We start from the raw sequence: 16846 nt of genomic DNA on the forward strand, positions 1-16846 counted from the left end.
TAAACCCGCGGCCATATTTTGGGAAAATTTCAATTTTGACTTATGAAGATCACGTTCTCCTTGTTTGTTACACTTATTATTACGTTAATTTTTGTCACTAAACATCGATGGCTTATTTAAAGTTAGTTGTGTATGTGAGAAATTGCATAAATGTACCTTTGTACATGGAAAACTGATTCCGGAAAGCTATGTTTTTAGACAGAGCTGTCCCAATTTCTTAACATGCCATTCCAGCGTTGCCCTCTGGTTGTTAATTGAAGTTTCTGAACCTGGTGTATAAAATATTCTTTATGCTTATTCGACCCTTTCCAAATGGTGTTACCCCGAAGGAAAAAATATAAATTATTATAAATACATACACAAGTACTGGAAACAACTATTTTTAATCACATTATGTTGAACTTGGTTAGCCATTATTTTCCTTGTTTAAAGAAATGAGGACATCTCATGTTCTGAATTCAAGCCTCTTTCCACTGAACGAAATTTGCAAATTAATTTTGCTTCCTCTTGCCTCAATTTAATTTCAAGGTTTCCTCCTCTTGGTCCCATAGTCACTTTTCTGAGTCCAATGAATTTTAGATGTTTCTTATCAATTAGTTGATGTTTTTGTTGCCAATGTTGAGCTATGGGTAGGTTGGTATCCTGGCTACCAATACTTGAGATGTGTTCCCTTATTCTTATCCTAAGTTCCCTGATAGTGCTCCCTATGTATATGTCTTCACATTGACAAATAATAGCGTAAACCACAAACTTACTTCTGCAATTAATCTGATCAACAATTTTATGTGATATACCATATTTGTCCTTGAAAGTCACTGTGTTGTTTTGAGTATGTTTGCACATTGTGCATGTTCCACATTTCCGAAATCCTGTTGTTGGTGGCGGAAGCCACGTCAATGAGGTTTCTTTCTCTTCTGGAAGGAGTGAAGGGCTTAAAATGTTTTTGATAGTTTTGGCCCGTCTGTACGTCAACGTGGGTGTGTCATTGATGTATTTCCGAACATTTTCATCTAGTTGCAGAAGATGCCAATTCTTCCTTAAGATCTTTCTCAATATTTTATTATTTGCACAGTAGTTCGTGATGAAGCTTATCTCTTGTCTATCATCTTGAGTAGTTTTTATTGTCTTTAAGGTGCTTGCTCTATCAATTTTGAAAGCCTTTTCTTTAGCTTGAGCTATGGTGTTGTTCCTATATCCTCTTAATTGGAATCTCCTTGTGAGTAATTTACACTCTTCTTCAAATTTCTTCTGTTCAGAACAATTCCTCCTCGCCCTAATAAATTCTCCTTTAGGTATATTTTTTATCACAGAGTTAGCATGACAACTGGTAGAGAATAAGGTGGAGTTTGCTTCAGTATTTTTCCTGAAAGTTTTGGTTTTAAGACGGTCGTCTTCTACATAAATGTTCAGGTCTAAAAAGTTGATTTCCTTAGTGCTGTCAGTTCCTGTAAATTCTATCCCCATAGTGTTCTTATTCGCTCTTTTTCTGAAATCTTCCAGGGATCCCTCCTGCCCTTTCCAGATAATAAGTACATCATCTATGTACCGTGTCCAAAGTATAACATTTGCTTCATATTCTTTGTCCATGTAGATATGTTTATCTTCATACATCGCCATGGTTAAATTGGCAAGGGCAGGTGCATATTTGATGCCCATTGCCACTCCTTGTGTTTGTTTGAAAAATTGGCCATTAAAGATGAATATGTTATTCTGTAATGTCAGTAGGAGCATTTCTTTCAACATATTTACTGCTTGATAGTTAGATGCAGTTTCCTTTGAAAATGTATAGTCTATGGTTTCTATTGCGGTATCATGTCTAATTGATGTATATAAGGACCGTACGTCCCAAGTTGCCAAACGATAGCCTTGTTGCCATTCAATCCCTGCTAATTTATTAATCGTTTCGGTTGTATCTCTCAGGTAAGATTTGGTTTTAGTGGCCAACGGTCTTAGAATATTGTCGATATACTGTGCCATGTTCATGGTTACCCAACCTATTCCACTCAGGATGGGTCTTCCTTCTGGAATTCTGGTGTATTCTTTATGTATTTTGGGTAAAAAGTATATTGTTGGTAGTGTTGGTTGTTTCATTTCCAAAAAGAACTTTTCATCATCTGTAACTAATCCTTGTCTGTGCCAGGTTTTAATTGCATCTTGTATTTCAGTAAGTATCTCAAATTTAGGATTTGAGTTCAGTTTGGTGTAACAATTAGGTGTATTCAGATGTGTCATTGCCATCTCCACATAGTCTTCTCTATTCATAACCACTATTTTCCCTCCTTTGTCGGCACCTTTAATGACCAGATTATGATCTTTTTTGAGTCGGTGTAATGCTTGTCTTTCCATCTTTGTCAAATTGTCAAATTGATATTTCAATTTAGATCTGTTTGAAATTTGAGCATCATTATAGTCATTTAAATCCTTTGTAACTGTTTTATAGAAAGTATCCACTAAGTTTTCTGGCATGAACTGTGGCGTAAACTTGGATTTAGGTTTAAATGCCCTAGTGGAAAGGGTGGTTTGTTGTATCTGAAGTTCATGTAATGTCTCATGAATCGGTCTTTCTTCCGTTTCTTGTAGAGATCTCAGTAAGTTTATATTGACCAATTCTTCAATAGTTATCTCACTTTCCTGTATCCGTAATTCTTTAGGTTGATGCACCTTAATTTGTGTGTCAAAGTATTTTTTTAATTTCAACTTTCTCACAAATTTGAATAAATCTATGTAATCCTAAATTTGAGATACTTACGGAAATACAAGATGCAATTAAAACCTGGCACAGACAAGGATTAGTTACAGATGATGAAAAGTTCTTTTTGGAAATGAAACAACCAACACTACCAACAATATACTTTTTACCCAAAATACATAAAGAATACACCAGAATTCCAGAAGGAAGACCCATCCTGAGTGGAATAGGTTGGGTAACCATGAACATGGCACAGTATATCGACAATATTCTAAGACCGTTGGCCACTAAAACCAAATCTTACCTGAGAGATACAACCGAAACGATTAATAAATTAGCAGGGATTGAATGGCAACAAGGCTATCGTTTGGCAACTTGGGACGTACGGTCCTTATATACATCAATTAGACATGATACCGCAATAGAAACCATAGACTATACATTTTCAAAGGAAACTGCATCTAACTATCAAGCAGTAAATATGTTGAAAGAAATGCTCCTACTGACATTACAGAATAACATATTCATCTTTAATGGCCAATTTTTCAAACAAACACAAGGAGTGGCAATGGGCATCAAATATGCACCTGCCCTTGCCAATTTAACCATGGCGATGTATGAAGATAAACATATCTACATGGACAAAGAATATGAAGCAAATGTTATACTTTGGACACGGTACATAGATGATGTACTTATTATCTGGAAAGGGCAGGAGGGATCCCTGGAAGATTTCAGAAAAAGAGCGAATAAGAACACTATGGGGATAGAATTTACAGGAACTGACAGCACTAAGGAAATCAACTTTTTAGACCTGAACATTTATGTAGAAGACGACCGTCTTAAAACCAAAACTTTCAGGAAAAATACTGAAGCAAACTCCACCTTATTCTCTACCAGTTGTCATGCTAACTCTGTGATAAAAAATATACCTAAAGGAGAATTTATTAGGGCGAGGAGGAATTGTTCTGAACAGAAGAAATTTGAAGAAGAGTGTAAATTACTCACAAGGAGATTCCAATTAAGAGGATATAGGAACAACACCATAGCTCAAGCTAAAGAAAAGGCTTTCAAAATTGATAGAGCAAGCACCTTAAAGACAATAAAAACTACTCAAGATGATAGACAAGAGATAAGCTTCATCACGAACTACTGTGCAAATAATAAAATATTGAGAAAGATCTTAAGGAAGAATTGGCATCTTCTGCAACTAGATGAAAATGTTCGGAAATACATCAATGACACACCCACGTTGACGTACAGACGGGCCAAAACTATCAAAAACATTTTAAGCCCTTCACTCCTTCCAGAAGAGAAAGAAACCTCATTGACGTGGCTTCCGCCACCAACAACAGGATTTCGGAAATGTGGAACATGCACAATGTGCAAACATACTCAAAACAACACAGTGACTTTCAAGGACAAATATGGTATATCACATAAAATTGTTGATCAGATTAATTGCAGAAGTAAGTTTGTGGTTTACGCTATTATTTGTCAATGTGAAGACATATACATAGGGAGCACTATCAGGGAACTTAGGATAAGAATAAGGGAACACATCTCAAGTATTGGTAGCCAGGATACCAACCTACCCTTAGCTCAACATTGGCAACAAAAACATCAACTAATTGATAAGAAACATCTAAAATTCATTGGACTCAGAAAAGTGACTATGGGACCAAGAGGAGGAAACCTTGAAATTAAATTGAGGCAAGAGGAAGCAAAATTAATTTGTAAATTTCGTTCAGTGGAAAGAGGCTTGAATTCAGAACATGAGATGTCCTCATTTCTTTAAACAAGGAAAATAATGGTTAACCAAGTTCAACATAATGTGATTAAAAATAGTTGTTTCCAGTACTTGTGTATGTATATATAATAATTTATATTTTTTCCTTCGGGGTAACACCATTTGGAAAGGGTCGAATAAGCATAAAGAATATTTTATACACCAGGTTCAGAAACTTCAATTAACAACCAGAGGGCAATGCTGGAATGGCATGTTAAGAAATTGGGACAGCTCTGTCTAAAAATATAGCTTTCCGGAATCAGTTTTCCATGTACAAAGGTACATTTATGCAATTTCTCACATACACAACTAACTTTAAATAAGCCATCGATGTTTAGTGACAAAAATTAACGTAATAATAAGTGTAACAAACAAGGAGAACGTGATCTTCATAAGTCAAAATTGAAATTTTCCCAAAATATGGCCGCGGGTTTAAAAATAGAAAAGGGACTGTCAGGGATCCGATCGGAACAGTTCTTCGACTGAAGCTTAGTTATGTATTTTTTACCTTAGAGACAAATTGACCTTAATGATAAATCTAAATCAGTGCTTGACCAGGGACTATCAAGAAATGTAATTTATTGGTAAATTATCGAGCAACAATTTTTTCGGTTAAAACTCCGTCTTGGATTAGTAAATTATAACTGACATATATAAAAGAAATATTTTAACTTGCGCCAAAACAACAATTGACTTTTTGATCGTATTGTGCAAGAATTAGGACGAAAGTAATAAACACAGTAGTAGGACTAAGCGGTACCGTTACTAAGCCGACAACAATAACAGTACCTAGATGCAGAATGCACGGGGACTCTTAGAAACGGAATACGCTCGCAGGGAGCAGGTAAGCGTGCTGAGGGAGCTCTGACATGGGGGTCTTGTTTATACGGTCCAACTACACGTGGGGATCACGTGGTAATACTTTTTGGATCTAGTTATAATAGTGAGAGATGCCAAGAGGTATTGCGATGATCAACACAGCTTAACACGGATAATGGCACTGATATTCACGTTCTCCACCGAGAAAATAACGGAAGGGATAGCCCCATATAGTATTTGTAGTGATTTGACATATCGCGGGGTAGATAAACTCACTAATGAGCCTTATGATGTTTATATTTTAGGGATTTAACCCATGACCATTGAAATTAAGCATTCAACTTATGAATTTTGAAAGAAACAGATTAGGTAAGAAATAAGAGTGAGCGATACACTCAATGATGAACATATAAAACAATTATGAAGCGATCTTTTATCAATCAATTTCTAACAAAAATGTTCTTTCTCATTGTGTTTTGTCAAATATTTCTGTTTCTTCATTTTGAAAAACGTTTTTCTCATTCCTAACAATCCCACCCTACCCCCTCCCTCAAAATGGCCATTCATCAATGTTGTTTAATTTTTGATTGGGTGCATTTTTGAATTTTTAAAAAAATTTTAATTTTTGTTATGTATTGTGTGACTAGCCCTGATTTGAAAAAGACATAGAATGTCGAAACACGTGTAATCATATAGGGCATTTTTCTAAGAACCAAAGGAGAAATAAAAGATCAATAACTTGACTTGGAGTATAAGAAGCATTGATTGATCCTTTCTTACAACGTTACGACAAGGGCGCATGATATTAGTAAGAGTAACACAACCCTTATATACATTTTCGAACGGAGCAAGGGGGCCAGGAAGACTCCGTTGTTACCCAGGCATGCGACCGGAATTGGTGAATAATAAACTATTATCAAAAGGGCGCTGAGGTCCACTTGAGGAGGTAGCCAATAAAAAAGGCTCCCCACATTTTCAAGCATGTATATAGTGCAGGCCCTACCCAGTGGGTCTTGGGGCACCTTACACTGCCTTACAACATTTAAAAAGAAGGAGTGTAAACAGAAGTTGCAATGGTTTCAGGACCGGGAAGGAAGATTAGAATAGGCAAAAGGCTGGGGAAGGTGGTTTGGCTTTTTAGGTGTGGGGAAAGAGGTAGGTTTTTAGGCTTTTGCAGAAGGTGTTGATGGAAGATTTGGCACAAATGTTGAGTGGGAGGACGTTGCAGCATTGTTGAGAGGGTCTATTGCACCTCAAGAAGCCTTTGTTTCTGTTTATCCCTTCCCCACCAATAGCGGTTCTCGAATTGGAAAGCGATTGTTTGTTTGATGAGGTCAGAAATTGAAATAATGATACTGCCTCTGAACGGTTGTAGGGCAGGCGAAACTTAAAGATCTGCACCGTCGCAATTACAAATCATTATTTAATATTGTCTGCTACAAGAATAATATTTAGAAAGGGTCCTGAACTGTTTTGCAAACTGTACACATTTTGACTCTACATTGAAGGGAATTGCTCAGTGAACTGTGTGTGATTAAGATTATTCTGTGTTTTCCTTGACTAGATTGGGGATGTAGACCTGGGCATTAGACAGAATTAACTAAGCGTCAAACGAGCTGGCTTTGGACAAGTGACCTCAAACTGTGGGCACAGATTTTATGACCGTGGCATCAACTGTGGGCTGTGATGTTAATAACACATAATAGCACACACACACAATACTCATGGTTTTATCAGCTTTATATGGGTCATATGGAAAATGTATACTAAATGTTTTTATCGATAAAATTACCATAATTTGATGGAAGCTTTATTTTCTGTAATTTAAACAATACAGACATTTGTATTTTAAAAGGTGGCTTGGTTCTAAATTAGGACCCTTGTGCTGCAAGGCCACAACGTGGCTTTAACCTGTATTGCAGAATAAAAGGGTGGGGGTCTTCAAGTCAAATTATACAGAATATTCAAAGGCGAATCGTATTTTAAAATAGATTTTATAGCACCTGCCGTCCTTCTATCTCCCATGTTACCGGCAGGCTGAAAGATAAGCAAGACAGAGTTTGGCGAGTAGAGCAGGGGTTTGACCTCAAAGGAAGGGCATGCTTCTGTCACCAAAGCCTTGGGGTACCTTTAGGGGTTCCACCACAACATGGAGAGCAGAACAGAGATGGGTAAAATTAAGATTACTATGGGGTAAACTTATTTTCTATTTTCATCATTGACCCATAAGGGTCAAAAGGAATGAATGGCAGGATTTCTGGGGTGGTATCCAGCACACGAGGATACAAATTCATTTCATGGACAAGCTGTTTTGTATTATGTGTTAACATTTGAACGGGGTGTGTGGTATTGAGGTTTGCATTGTTTTATGTGTGTGGCTACTGGATTGTCATTCTATAATCATAAACAACACATTAAATGAGTTAATTGATATAATCGATTTACTTTGCAGGGCAGCTTACCTAAGGAAGAACAAGAAAAGGCAATTTATATGACCGCATTTGTGCTTATTGCAATTCAGAAGGCTTACAGAATCTGCCCAACAGTGGTATGTACCAGGTCTTCCATCTGTTGTATTTTCGATGGTGCTTAATGTTTGTTGTGGATGTATCAAGCAATAAACTGCAGCAGTTTAAATATTTTAGTTCAAGGTTACATTTCTTTAATCACATCCTTTGAAAAAAATCTCCTTTCGATATTGGCCCAGTGATAGAAATGGGTGAAGACGGTGTAGGCGAAGCAGAGACGGGCAAAATTGACACTTTTTGAAAGAGAAATACACTCAGGTTGTGTAAAAGAAGAGAGAAAAAGATACAAAAAAATAGAGAGAGAGGTGTTTATTCACCTGTATGAAGCGCTATCGCCTGGCATATTACCCGTGTTCCTTGGCAGTGCAATAGGAGGCAAACTGCTGTCTTGGGACTGGCAAATGCAGCCCCTCTTCCAAACCAGTTGGCATCAGAGATGCTTGGGGTGATGGGCGGCCACCACCCTGAACTAGTGGGAGCTAGTCCAGCCTACAGTGGTTACAAAATCAAGCAGCAGTTTATGCTGTTCTGTTTTGTGAGGGCAGAGAGATAAGGCAACGCTACCTCTAGCAAAGCTGGTGATGGTGGCACCTCCAAATCATGCAGCACAAGCTGTTTTGCCAGGAGATGGAAAGCTTCCTTGAGTTAATTTATGAATGAGGCCATAGTGCCCTAAAACCAATCTACTTCCTTCCAGGCAGCCATTAAAGGGAATGGAGTCCTGGCGATTGATGTTGACATCGCTTTGGTTTCAAAAGTATGCATGCCACCACATTTTAGAGTCTCTGCAATTTAAAAGAACATTTCTTAGAGCCCTCAGTAAACAGCATTTGCATGGTCCAAGAATGGATATACACGTTCTAAAATAACACATAATCCCGAGCAAGATTTTATGCTACAAACTATGGATGTGTGATGGCACCATGTTAGTTTAGGGCAACGTTAAGTGGATCTTACTCTATGCTAGTCTAGGTTTAAGTTAAGTAGATCTTAGACGATCTTAGTTCAGTGGGTCCTAATCTATGCTAACCTAGGTTTAAGATAAGTAGATGTTAGAAGATCTTAGTTCAGTGGGTCTTAATCTATGCTAGCCTAGATTTAAATTAAGTAGATTTTAGCAGATCTTAGTTAAGTGGCTCTTACTCTATGCTAGACTAGGTTTAAATTACGTAGATCTTAGTTCAGTGGGTCTTAATCTATGCCAGCCTAGATTTAAATTAAGTAGATTTTAGCAGATCTTAGTTAAGTGGATCTTATGATATGCTAGTCTAGGGTTAAGATAAGTAGATCTTAGAAGCTCTTAGTTCAGTGGGTCTTAATCTATGCTAGTCTAGGTTTAAATTAAGTAGATTTTAGAAGATTTTAGTTCAGTGGGTCTTAATCTATGCTAGCCTAGATTTAAGTTAAGTAGATTTTAGCAGATCTTAGTTAAGTGGATCTTACTCTATGCTAGTCTAGGTTTAAATTAAGTAGATCTTAGAAGATCTTAGTTCAGTGGGTCTTAATCTATGCCAGCCTAGATTTAAATTAAGTAGAATTTAGCAGATCTTAGTTAAGTCGATCTTACGCTATGCTAGTCTAGGGTTAAGTCAACATCCTTTAAAATGACTAGCTTCATGGCAACCAGGTAGAGCAGGAAAATCTATTAAACTGGGGCAGATCTTTAGGTTAGTTTGATGATCCCAAATGAAAACTCATTTTGTGTTAATTGGGGCCTCATCTGCAATTTGTTACGGAATACCCGTAGCTTAGTTCCTGCCAGGAAAGTTAGGAACCACCGCCCACTACGGTATATGACTAGGCCCATTCTCCCTGAAAACTGTTAATTTCAGAGGAACTAAAACATATGAAAATAATCTTCATTCAAATTCATTACAATGACATTTTTCTCATCTATGTTGATTTTGTTTAGCCTTCACACCTGGGCAGATTGTATTACTGGGGCGCCAAGCACAAACCTTGCGCTCATCCTGCCCTCTGCCCTGCCACATAAACATGCCACATGCACCAGAATCCCCCAATTACCCTGCTTTACTTTCAAAGTTTTCAGATGATCGTGAGAGGTGGCAGTACTATGCAGGCAACCAGCATAACTTACAATGATGATAGGTGTTGTTTATTAAATTGAAGACCACCCCAGATAGGCGTATGGATTTAAATTCTTTTAATACATAATCTATTTTAATATTGAAGATAATTAAAGATATGAGTAGCCTTTGGAGAAATATTTTCTAGATATATGTGTTACCAGCATTGAATGGAAATTTGGAGGCTTTACCTTAATCTTTGAAGACATTTTTTGTATTCGTTTTAGTGTTTTGAGTCATGTCCTCAGCTGAAATCCAGCCCTTTGTAATCTGCATCATTGTCACTTCAGAATAATTTGAAAGAAGACCTAGTTGGACCAGTCACAGGTCTATTTGTTGGCTGTTAAACTGCACTGTCTCTACAACACCAGACTCTGCTGCCGATAAAGATGCAATTTTTCACATGTTCTCTTCTTAGAAAGTCAAAGATTCCATAAATCAAGCAGAGGAGTTCCTGCTGAACGGAATTGAGCGGGCGGCGAGCACATTCACCTTGGCGATAGGAACATTCGCCCTAGGGCTTACAGACTACACGAAGTCTGCTACACGCAAGGCCTTCACCACTCTGAAGAGGGAAGCATTCATAAAAGGGCCAAGTAAGTCCATGGTCTTCTTATAAGTAACTGAGGCTCCCCATATTTGCAGTCTACAGAAAATGTTTCAATTGCCACAATTTACAAAGAACTGCGGGATAGAATGGGCGAGCATTCTTCACCCACAGTTCCTTCCTCACAAGTACCCGATTCTCAAAAAGGACTTGTGAGGGGCAGGAGGCACTCGTTGTGAGCAGTTGGGGCCTGCCCATCTGTGTATGATTTAGTGTGGTGCATGCCAAGCATGAGCCTTTCTATATCTGCAGGCTGAAATGACTTGTACTAACAATGTGCTTTGCCCTGTGCCTTTCTTCTGTCAGATGAGCTATGCACAAGGGACAGGTCTACAGGGTTTCCATAGATCAAAGTGTTTCCCCTTATAAACTGGGATGGGCTTTGAAGTGTCACAGGCACCTCCCCCCAATTATATAGTGCCTCCACCTAATGGTTAAAGGGCAACTGGATCTCAACTTTATATTTCAATGATGTAGCACTCTTCCCACCACACAACAAAATAACGAGCACTGAAGGTGTGGGTCGTGTAGTTTATCTTCTCTGATATATTCTCCACAGAGAAGCAGTTTTGGAATAATGCCAGCAATATATTTTCACATAAATGATGCATCAATGACATATGAGTGCAGTGATAGGTTAATGGTAAGGCACTTAAGAGTGGATTTGTATTCAATTTCCACTTCCAATTACTTGACCAGAATTATTGAGGTTTGCAGAGACCCACGATTCTTGGCCAACTACTGAAGGATCCAAGCGGGCCTGTATTGTGGACAGACTTGAAGAATGCTCCTTCACCTCGATTCTCAGGTTATCATACAGATTTATCAGGATCAGGCTGAGAGCTGATATGGAAGTAGGACCCAGTTTTGCTCTATCTCCTGGAATTGTCTTCCTGGATGCAGTAGGTGAGGGACTTGGGTGATTAGCTAAGAGCGAATCGCCCAACTGCTCTTTTAGGATTGCAGGAGTATTCGAGGGCAAGAAGTCCGACTGAACTGAGTTTGTCATATTTCCTTCCTTAAAATCCATGCATTTTAACAGGGGTCAGCTCTAGTTCCTCGATTATAGCCTTCTCCCCACTTAGCTTTACTCTCTCAGTACAGGTATCTAAAATGCCCAACGTTTCTGTTGTGCTTGACAAGGAGAGGGCAGTTGAGGAAGTAGTGAGGGCAGCTTGAGAATTATGCCCAAAGTGGTCAACTATGTTTTTACTACAACATGCTGCCATTTTAGAGGGGTAGAAATATTCAAGAGCAGGGATTTACGCATCTTTTCCGATAATTGCTGGGGAGGCGATAGATTGCGCGTCATCCGACAAGCTTTTGCTATGGAGATTATACATTATTGCAACAGCAGCGTCTCACCACGTATAACAATGCCCCTCTGCTCCTAGTGCTCCAAACAGTAGACAACTGTACTTGTCCTCGCACTCGATCAGCATTCAAGATGAGGAACAGTGTAGCTGAAAAATCGCTCCCCCCAGTAACACAATCTCACACAGTTCTGGCTGCAAACAACTGCACTCGTCCTGGCACCCTTCATTCCAGAGCATGTAGCTGGCTGTTCAGATTGTATTACAGCTGGGGGAACTGTGCAATAAGATAACGCATAGGCATTTCTACAAGTATTCCACAGGATGGGTATTTCTACTAGTGTTCTTCAGGGTGGGGAGTTCTACTAGTGTTCTTAAGGATGCAGATTTCTGCTAGTGTTTCTCAGAATGGGTATTTATGCTATTAGTACCCGGCGGGGGCTTGGCTTAGGCCTCCCAACCAATGAGGAGGCTCAGAATGGGGGCTTTACCACACAGTATAGCCCCTGCTCCGAGCCTCCTCAGAGCTGGAGGCCGTCATCTTCCCCCGCAGGATCACCGTTAAGTGCACGCTCCCCCGTCATCCCCTTCCGTTGTCCCCTAACCCCACCCCACTTACCTGCGCTTCCCTGTCCTTCTTCTGCACTGGCAACAATAGTGTTCTCAGTGCATCACCGACCCGGCAATGCCCACCATAGAAAGGCAGAACGGACTATGCATAGTCCCTTCTCCCCGTTCCATGACAGCCATTTTGTTTGTTTATTTTTTTTTTACTTTCAAATGGCTGCCATGGAAAGGGAAAAAGAACTACGTAATCTGTTCCATGGTGCCCATTTTTTTTGTTGTCTTTTTTCAGTTGCTAAATGCCTGAAGCATTTCACAACTGAAAAAGGACACTATTAGTACCCCGGTCTAACGGGCCGGGGTACTAATAGCAATAAGCTCCTTGCTGGCAGGCATTACCGCTTCAAGTAATGGGCCGGGGACCATAGTTACAGGCAGTAGCTCAGAGCTTATTGCTTAAGTGTTCCTCGTGGTGGGGATTTCTACTAGTTTTCCTCAGGATGGGATCACTGCTAGTGTTCCTCGGGGTGGGGATATCTACTAGTGTTCGTCAGGATGTTTTTTTTACTAGTGTTCCTCAGGATGGGGATTTTCACTAGTGTTCCTCAGGATAGGTATTTGTACTAGTGTTCCTCAGGATGGGGATTTCTAGTAGTGTTCCTCTGAATAGGGATTTCTGCTAGTGTTCCTCTGTATGGGGATTTCTACTAGTGTTCCTCAGGGTGGGGATTTCTACTAGTGTTCTTCTTGATAGGGATTTCTACCAGTGTTATTTTGGGTGGGGATTTCTACTAGTGTTCGTCAGGATGGGGTGTTTTACTAGTGTTCCTCAGGATGGGGATTTCTATTAGTGTTCCTCAGAATAGGGATTTTCACTAGTGTTCCTCAGGATAAGTAATTCTAGTAGTGTTTGTTAGGATGTTTTTTTTTTACTAGTGTTCCTCAGGATGGGGATTTCTATTAGTGTTCCCCAGAATAGGGATTTCTACTAGTGCTCCTCAGGGTGGGGATTTCTACTAGTGTTCTTCTGGCTGGGGATTTCTACTAGTGTTCCTCATGGTGGGAATTTCTACTAGTGTTCCTCATGGTGGGGATTTCTACTAGTGTTCCTCAGGATGGGGATTTCTATTAGTGTTCCTCAGGTTGGAGATTTCTACTAGTGTTCTTCTGGCTGGGGATTCCTACTAGTGTTCCCCTTGGTGGGGTTTTCTACTATTCTACTAGTGTTCCTCTGCCCAGGAATTTCTACTAGTGTTCCTCACAGTTGGGATTTCTAGTAGTGTTCCTCTGGATAAGGATTCTACTAGTGTTCCTCACGGTGGGGACTTCTACAATTCTACTATTGTTCCTCAGGATGGAGATTTCTACTAGTGTTCTTCTGGCTGGGTATTTCTAGTAGTGTTCCTCTGGATGGGGATTTCTACTATTGTTCCTCAGGATGGAGATTTCTACTAGTGTTCTTCTGGCTGGGTATTTCTAGTAGTGTTCCTTTGGATGGGGATTTCTATTAGTGTTCCTCAGGATAGGTATTTCTAGTAGTGTTCCTCTGGATGGGGATTTCTACTAGTGTTCCTCAGGATGGAGATTTCTAGTAGTGTTCTTCTGGCTGGGTATTTCTAGTAGTGTTCCTCTGGATGGGGATTTCTACTAGTGTTCCTCAGGATGGAGATTTCTACTAGTGTTCTTCTGGCTGGGTATTTCTAGTAGTGATCCTCTGGATGGGGATTTCTATTAGTGTTCCTCAGGATAGGTATTTCTAGTAGTGTTCCTCTGGATGGGGATTTCTACTAGTGTTCCTCATGGTGGGGATTTCTACTATTCTACTAGTGTTCCTCTGCATAGGGATGTCTACTAGTGTTCCTCACAGTTGAGATTTCTACTAGTGTTCCTTGGGGTGGGGATTTCTACTAGTGTTTGTCAGGATGGGGGGTTTTACTAGTGTTCCCCAGGATGGGGATTTCTATTAGTGTTCCTCAGAATAGGGATTTTCACTAGTGTTCCTCAGGATAGGTATATCTAGTAGTGTTCCTCTGGATGGGGATTTCTACTACTGTTCCTCAGGATAGAGATTTCTACTAGTGTTCTTCTGTCTCGGGATTTCTACTATTCTACTAGTGTTCCTCAGGATGGGGATTTCTATTAGTGTTCCCCAGAATAGGGATTTCTACTAGTGTTCTTCTGGCTGGGGATTTCTACTGGTGTTCCTCACAGTTGGGATTTCTAGTAGTGTTCCTCTGGATAAGGATTTCTACTAGTGTTCCTCATGGTGGGGACCTCTACAATTCTACTATTGTTCCTCTGCATAGGTATTTCTACTAGTGTTACTCAGGGTGGGGATTTCTACTAGTGTTCTTCTGGCTGGGGATTTCTACTGGTGTTCCTCATGGTGGGGATTTCTACTATTCTACTAGTGTTCCTCTGCATAGGGATTTCTACTAGTGTTCCTCACAGTTGGGATTTCTACTAGTGTTCCTTGGGGTGGGGATTTCTACTAGTGTTCCTCTGGATGGGGATTTCTAGTAGTGTTCCTATGGATGGGGATTTCTATTAGTGTTCCTCAGGATAGGTATTTCTAGTAGTGTTCCTCTGGATGGGGATTTCTACTAGTGTTCCTCAGGATGGAGATTTCTACTAGTGTTCTTCTGGCTGGGTATTTCTAGTAGTGTTCCTCCGGATGGGGATTTCTACTAGTGTTCCTCAGGATGGAGATTTCTACTAGTGTTCTTCTGGCTGGGTATTTCTACTAGTGTTCCTCAGGATGGATATTTCTACTAGTGTTCTTCTGGCTGGGTATTTCTAGTAGTGCTCCTCTGGATGGGGATTTCTATTAGTGTTCCTCAGGATAGGTATTTCTAGTAGTGTTCCTCTGGATGGGGATTTCTACTAGTGTTCCTCAGGATGGAGATTTCTACTAGTGTTCTTCTGGCTGGGTATTTCTAGTAGTGTTCCTCTGGATGGGGATTTCTACTAGTGTTCCTCAGGATGGAGATTTCTACTAGTGTTCTTCTGGCTGGGGATTTCTACTAGTGTTCCTCATGGTGGGATTTCTACTATTCTAATAGTGTTCCTCTGCATAGGGATTTCTACTGGTGTTCCTCACAGTTGGGATTTCTAGTAGTGTTCCTCTGGATAAGGATTTCTACTAGTGTTCCTCATGGTGGGTACTTCTACAATTCTACTATTGTTCCTCTGCATAGGTATTTCTACTAGTGTTACTCAGGGTGGGGATTTCTACTAGTGTTCCTCAGGATGGAGATTTCTACTAGTGTTCTTCTGGCTGGGTATTTCTACTAGTGTTCCTCAGGATGGATATTTCTACTAGTGTTCTTCTGGCTGGGTATTTCTAGTAGTGTTCCTCCGGATGGGGATTTCTACTAGTGTTCCTCAGGATGGAGATTTCTACTAGTGTTCTTCTGGCTGGGTATTTCTACTAGTGTTCCTCAGGATGGATATTTCTACTAGTGTTCTTCTGGCTGGGTATTTCTAGTAGTGCTCCTCTGGATGGGGATTTCTATTAGTGTTCCTCAGGATAGGTATTTCTAGTAGTGTTCCTCTGGATGGGGATTTCTACTAGTGTTCCTCAGGATGGAGATTTCTACTAGTGTTCTTCTGGCTGGGTATTTCTAGTAGTGTTCCTCTGGATGGGGATTTCTACTAGTGTTCCTCAGGATGGAGATTTCTACTAGTGTTCTTCTGGCTGGGGATTTCTACTAGTGTTCCTCATGGTGGGATTTCTACTATTCTACTAGTGTTCCTCTGCATAGGGATTTCTACTGGTGTTCCTCACAGTTGGGATTTCTAGTAGTGTTCCTCTGGATAAGGATTTCTACTAGTGTTCCTCATGGTGGGTACTTCTACAATTCTACTATTGTTCCTCTGCATAGGTATTTCTACTAGTGTTACTCAGGGTGGGGATTTCTACTAGTGTTCCTCAGGATGGAGATTTCTACTAGTGTTCTTCTGGCTGGGGATTTCTATTGGTGTTCCTCATGGTGGGGATTTCTACTATTCTACTAGTGTTCCTCTGCATAGGGATGTCTACTAGTGTTCCTCACAGTTGGGATTTCTACTAGTGTTCCTTGGGGTGGGGATTTCTACTAGTGTTCGTCAGGATGGGGGGTTTTACTAGTGTTCCCCAGGATGGGGATTTCTATTAGTGTTACTCAGAATAGGGATTTTCACTAGTGTTCCTCAGGATAGGTATATCTAGTAGTGTTCCTCTGGATGGGGATTTCTACTACTGTTCCTCAGGATAGAGATTTCTACTAGTGTTCTTCTGTCTGGGGATTTCTACTATTCTACTAGTGTTCCTCAGGATGGGGATTTCTATTAGTGTTCCGCAGAATAGGGATTTCTACTAGTGTTCTTCTGGCTGGGGATTTCTACTGGTGTTCCTCACAGTTGGGATTTCTAGTAGTGTTCCTCTGGATAAGGATTTCTACTAGTGTTT

At 40.0% G+C, this 16846-nt stretch overlaps 1 protein-coding gene across 2 annotated transcripts in view; it reads left to right on the top strand.

Annotated features, from left to right (window-relative positions):
- Positions 1 to 16846, top strand: part of C5 (complement C5) — a 478994-nt gene that overhangs the window by 326399 nt on the left and 135749 nt on the right. For both annotated transcript variants that reach the window (XM_069609527.1, XM_069609526.1), the window contains exons 27-28: positions 7750 to 7845; positions 10331 to 10508. In XM_069609527.1, coding sequence (XP_069465628.1) covers positions 7750 to 7845; positions 10331 to 10508 — 274 coding nt within the window. The remainder of the gene's footprint in view (positions 1 to 7749; positions 7846 to 10330; positions 10509 to 16846) is intronic.

This window comes from Ambystoma mexicanum, chromosome 8 (genome assembly GCF_040938575.1).
Source record: "Ambystoma mexicanum isolate Mex_15411 chromosome 8, UKY_AmexF1_1, whole genome shotgun sequence".
Lineage (NCBI taxonomy): Eukaryota > Metazoa > Chordata > Amphibia > Caudata > Ambystomatidae > Ambystoma > Ambystoma mexicanum.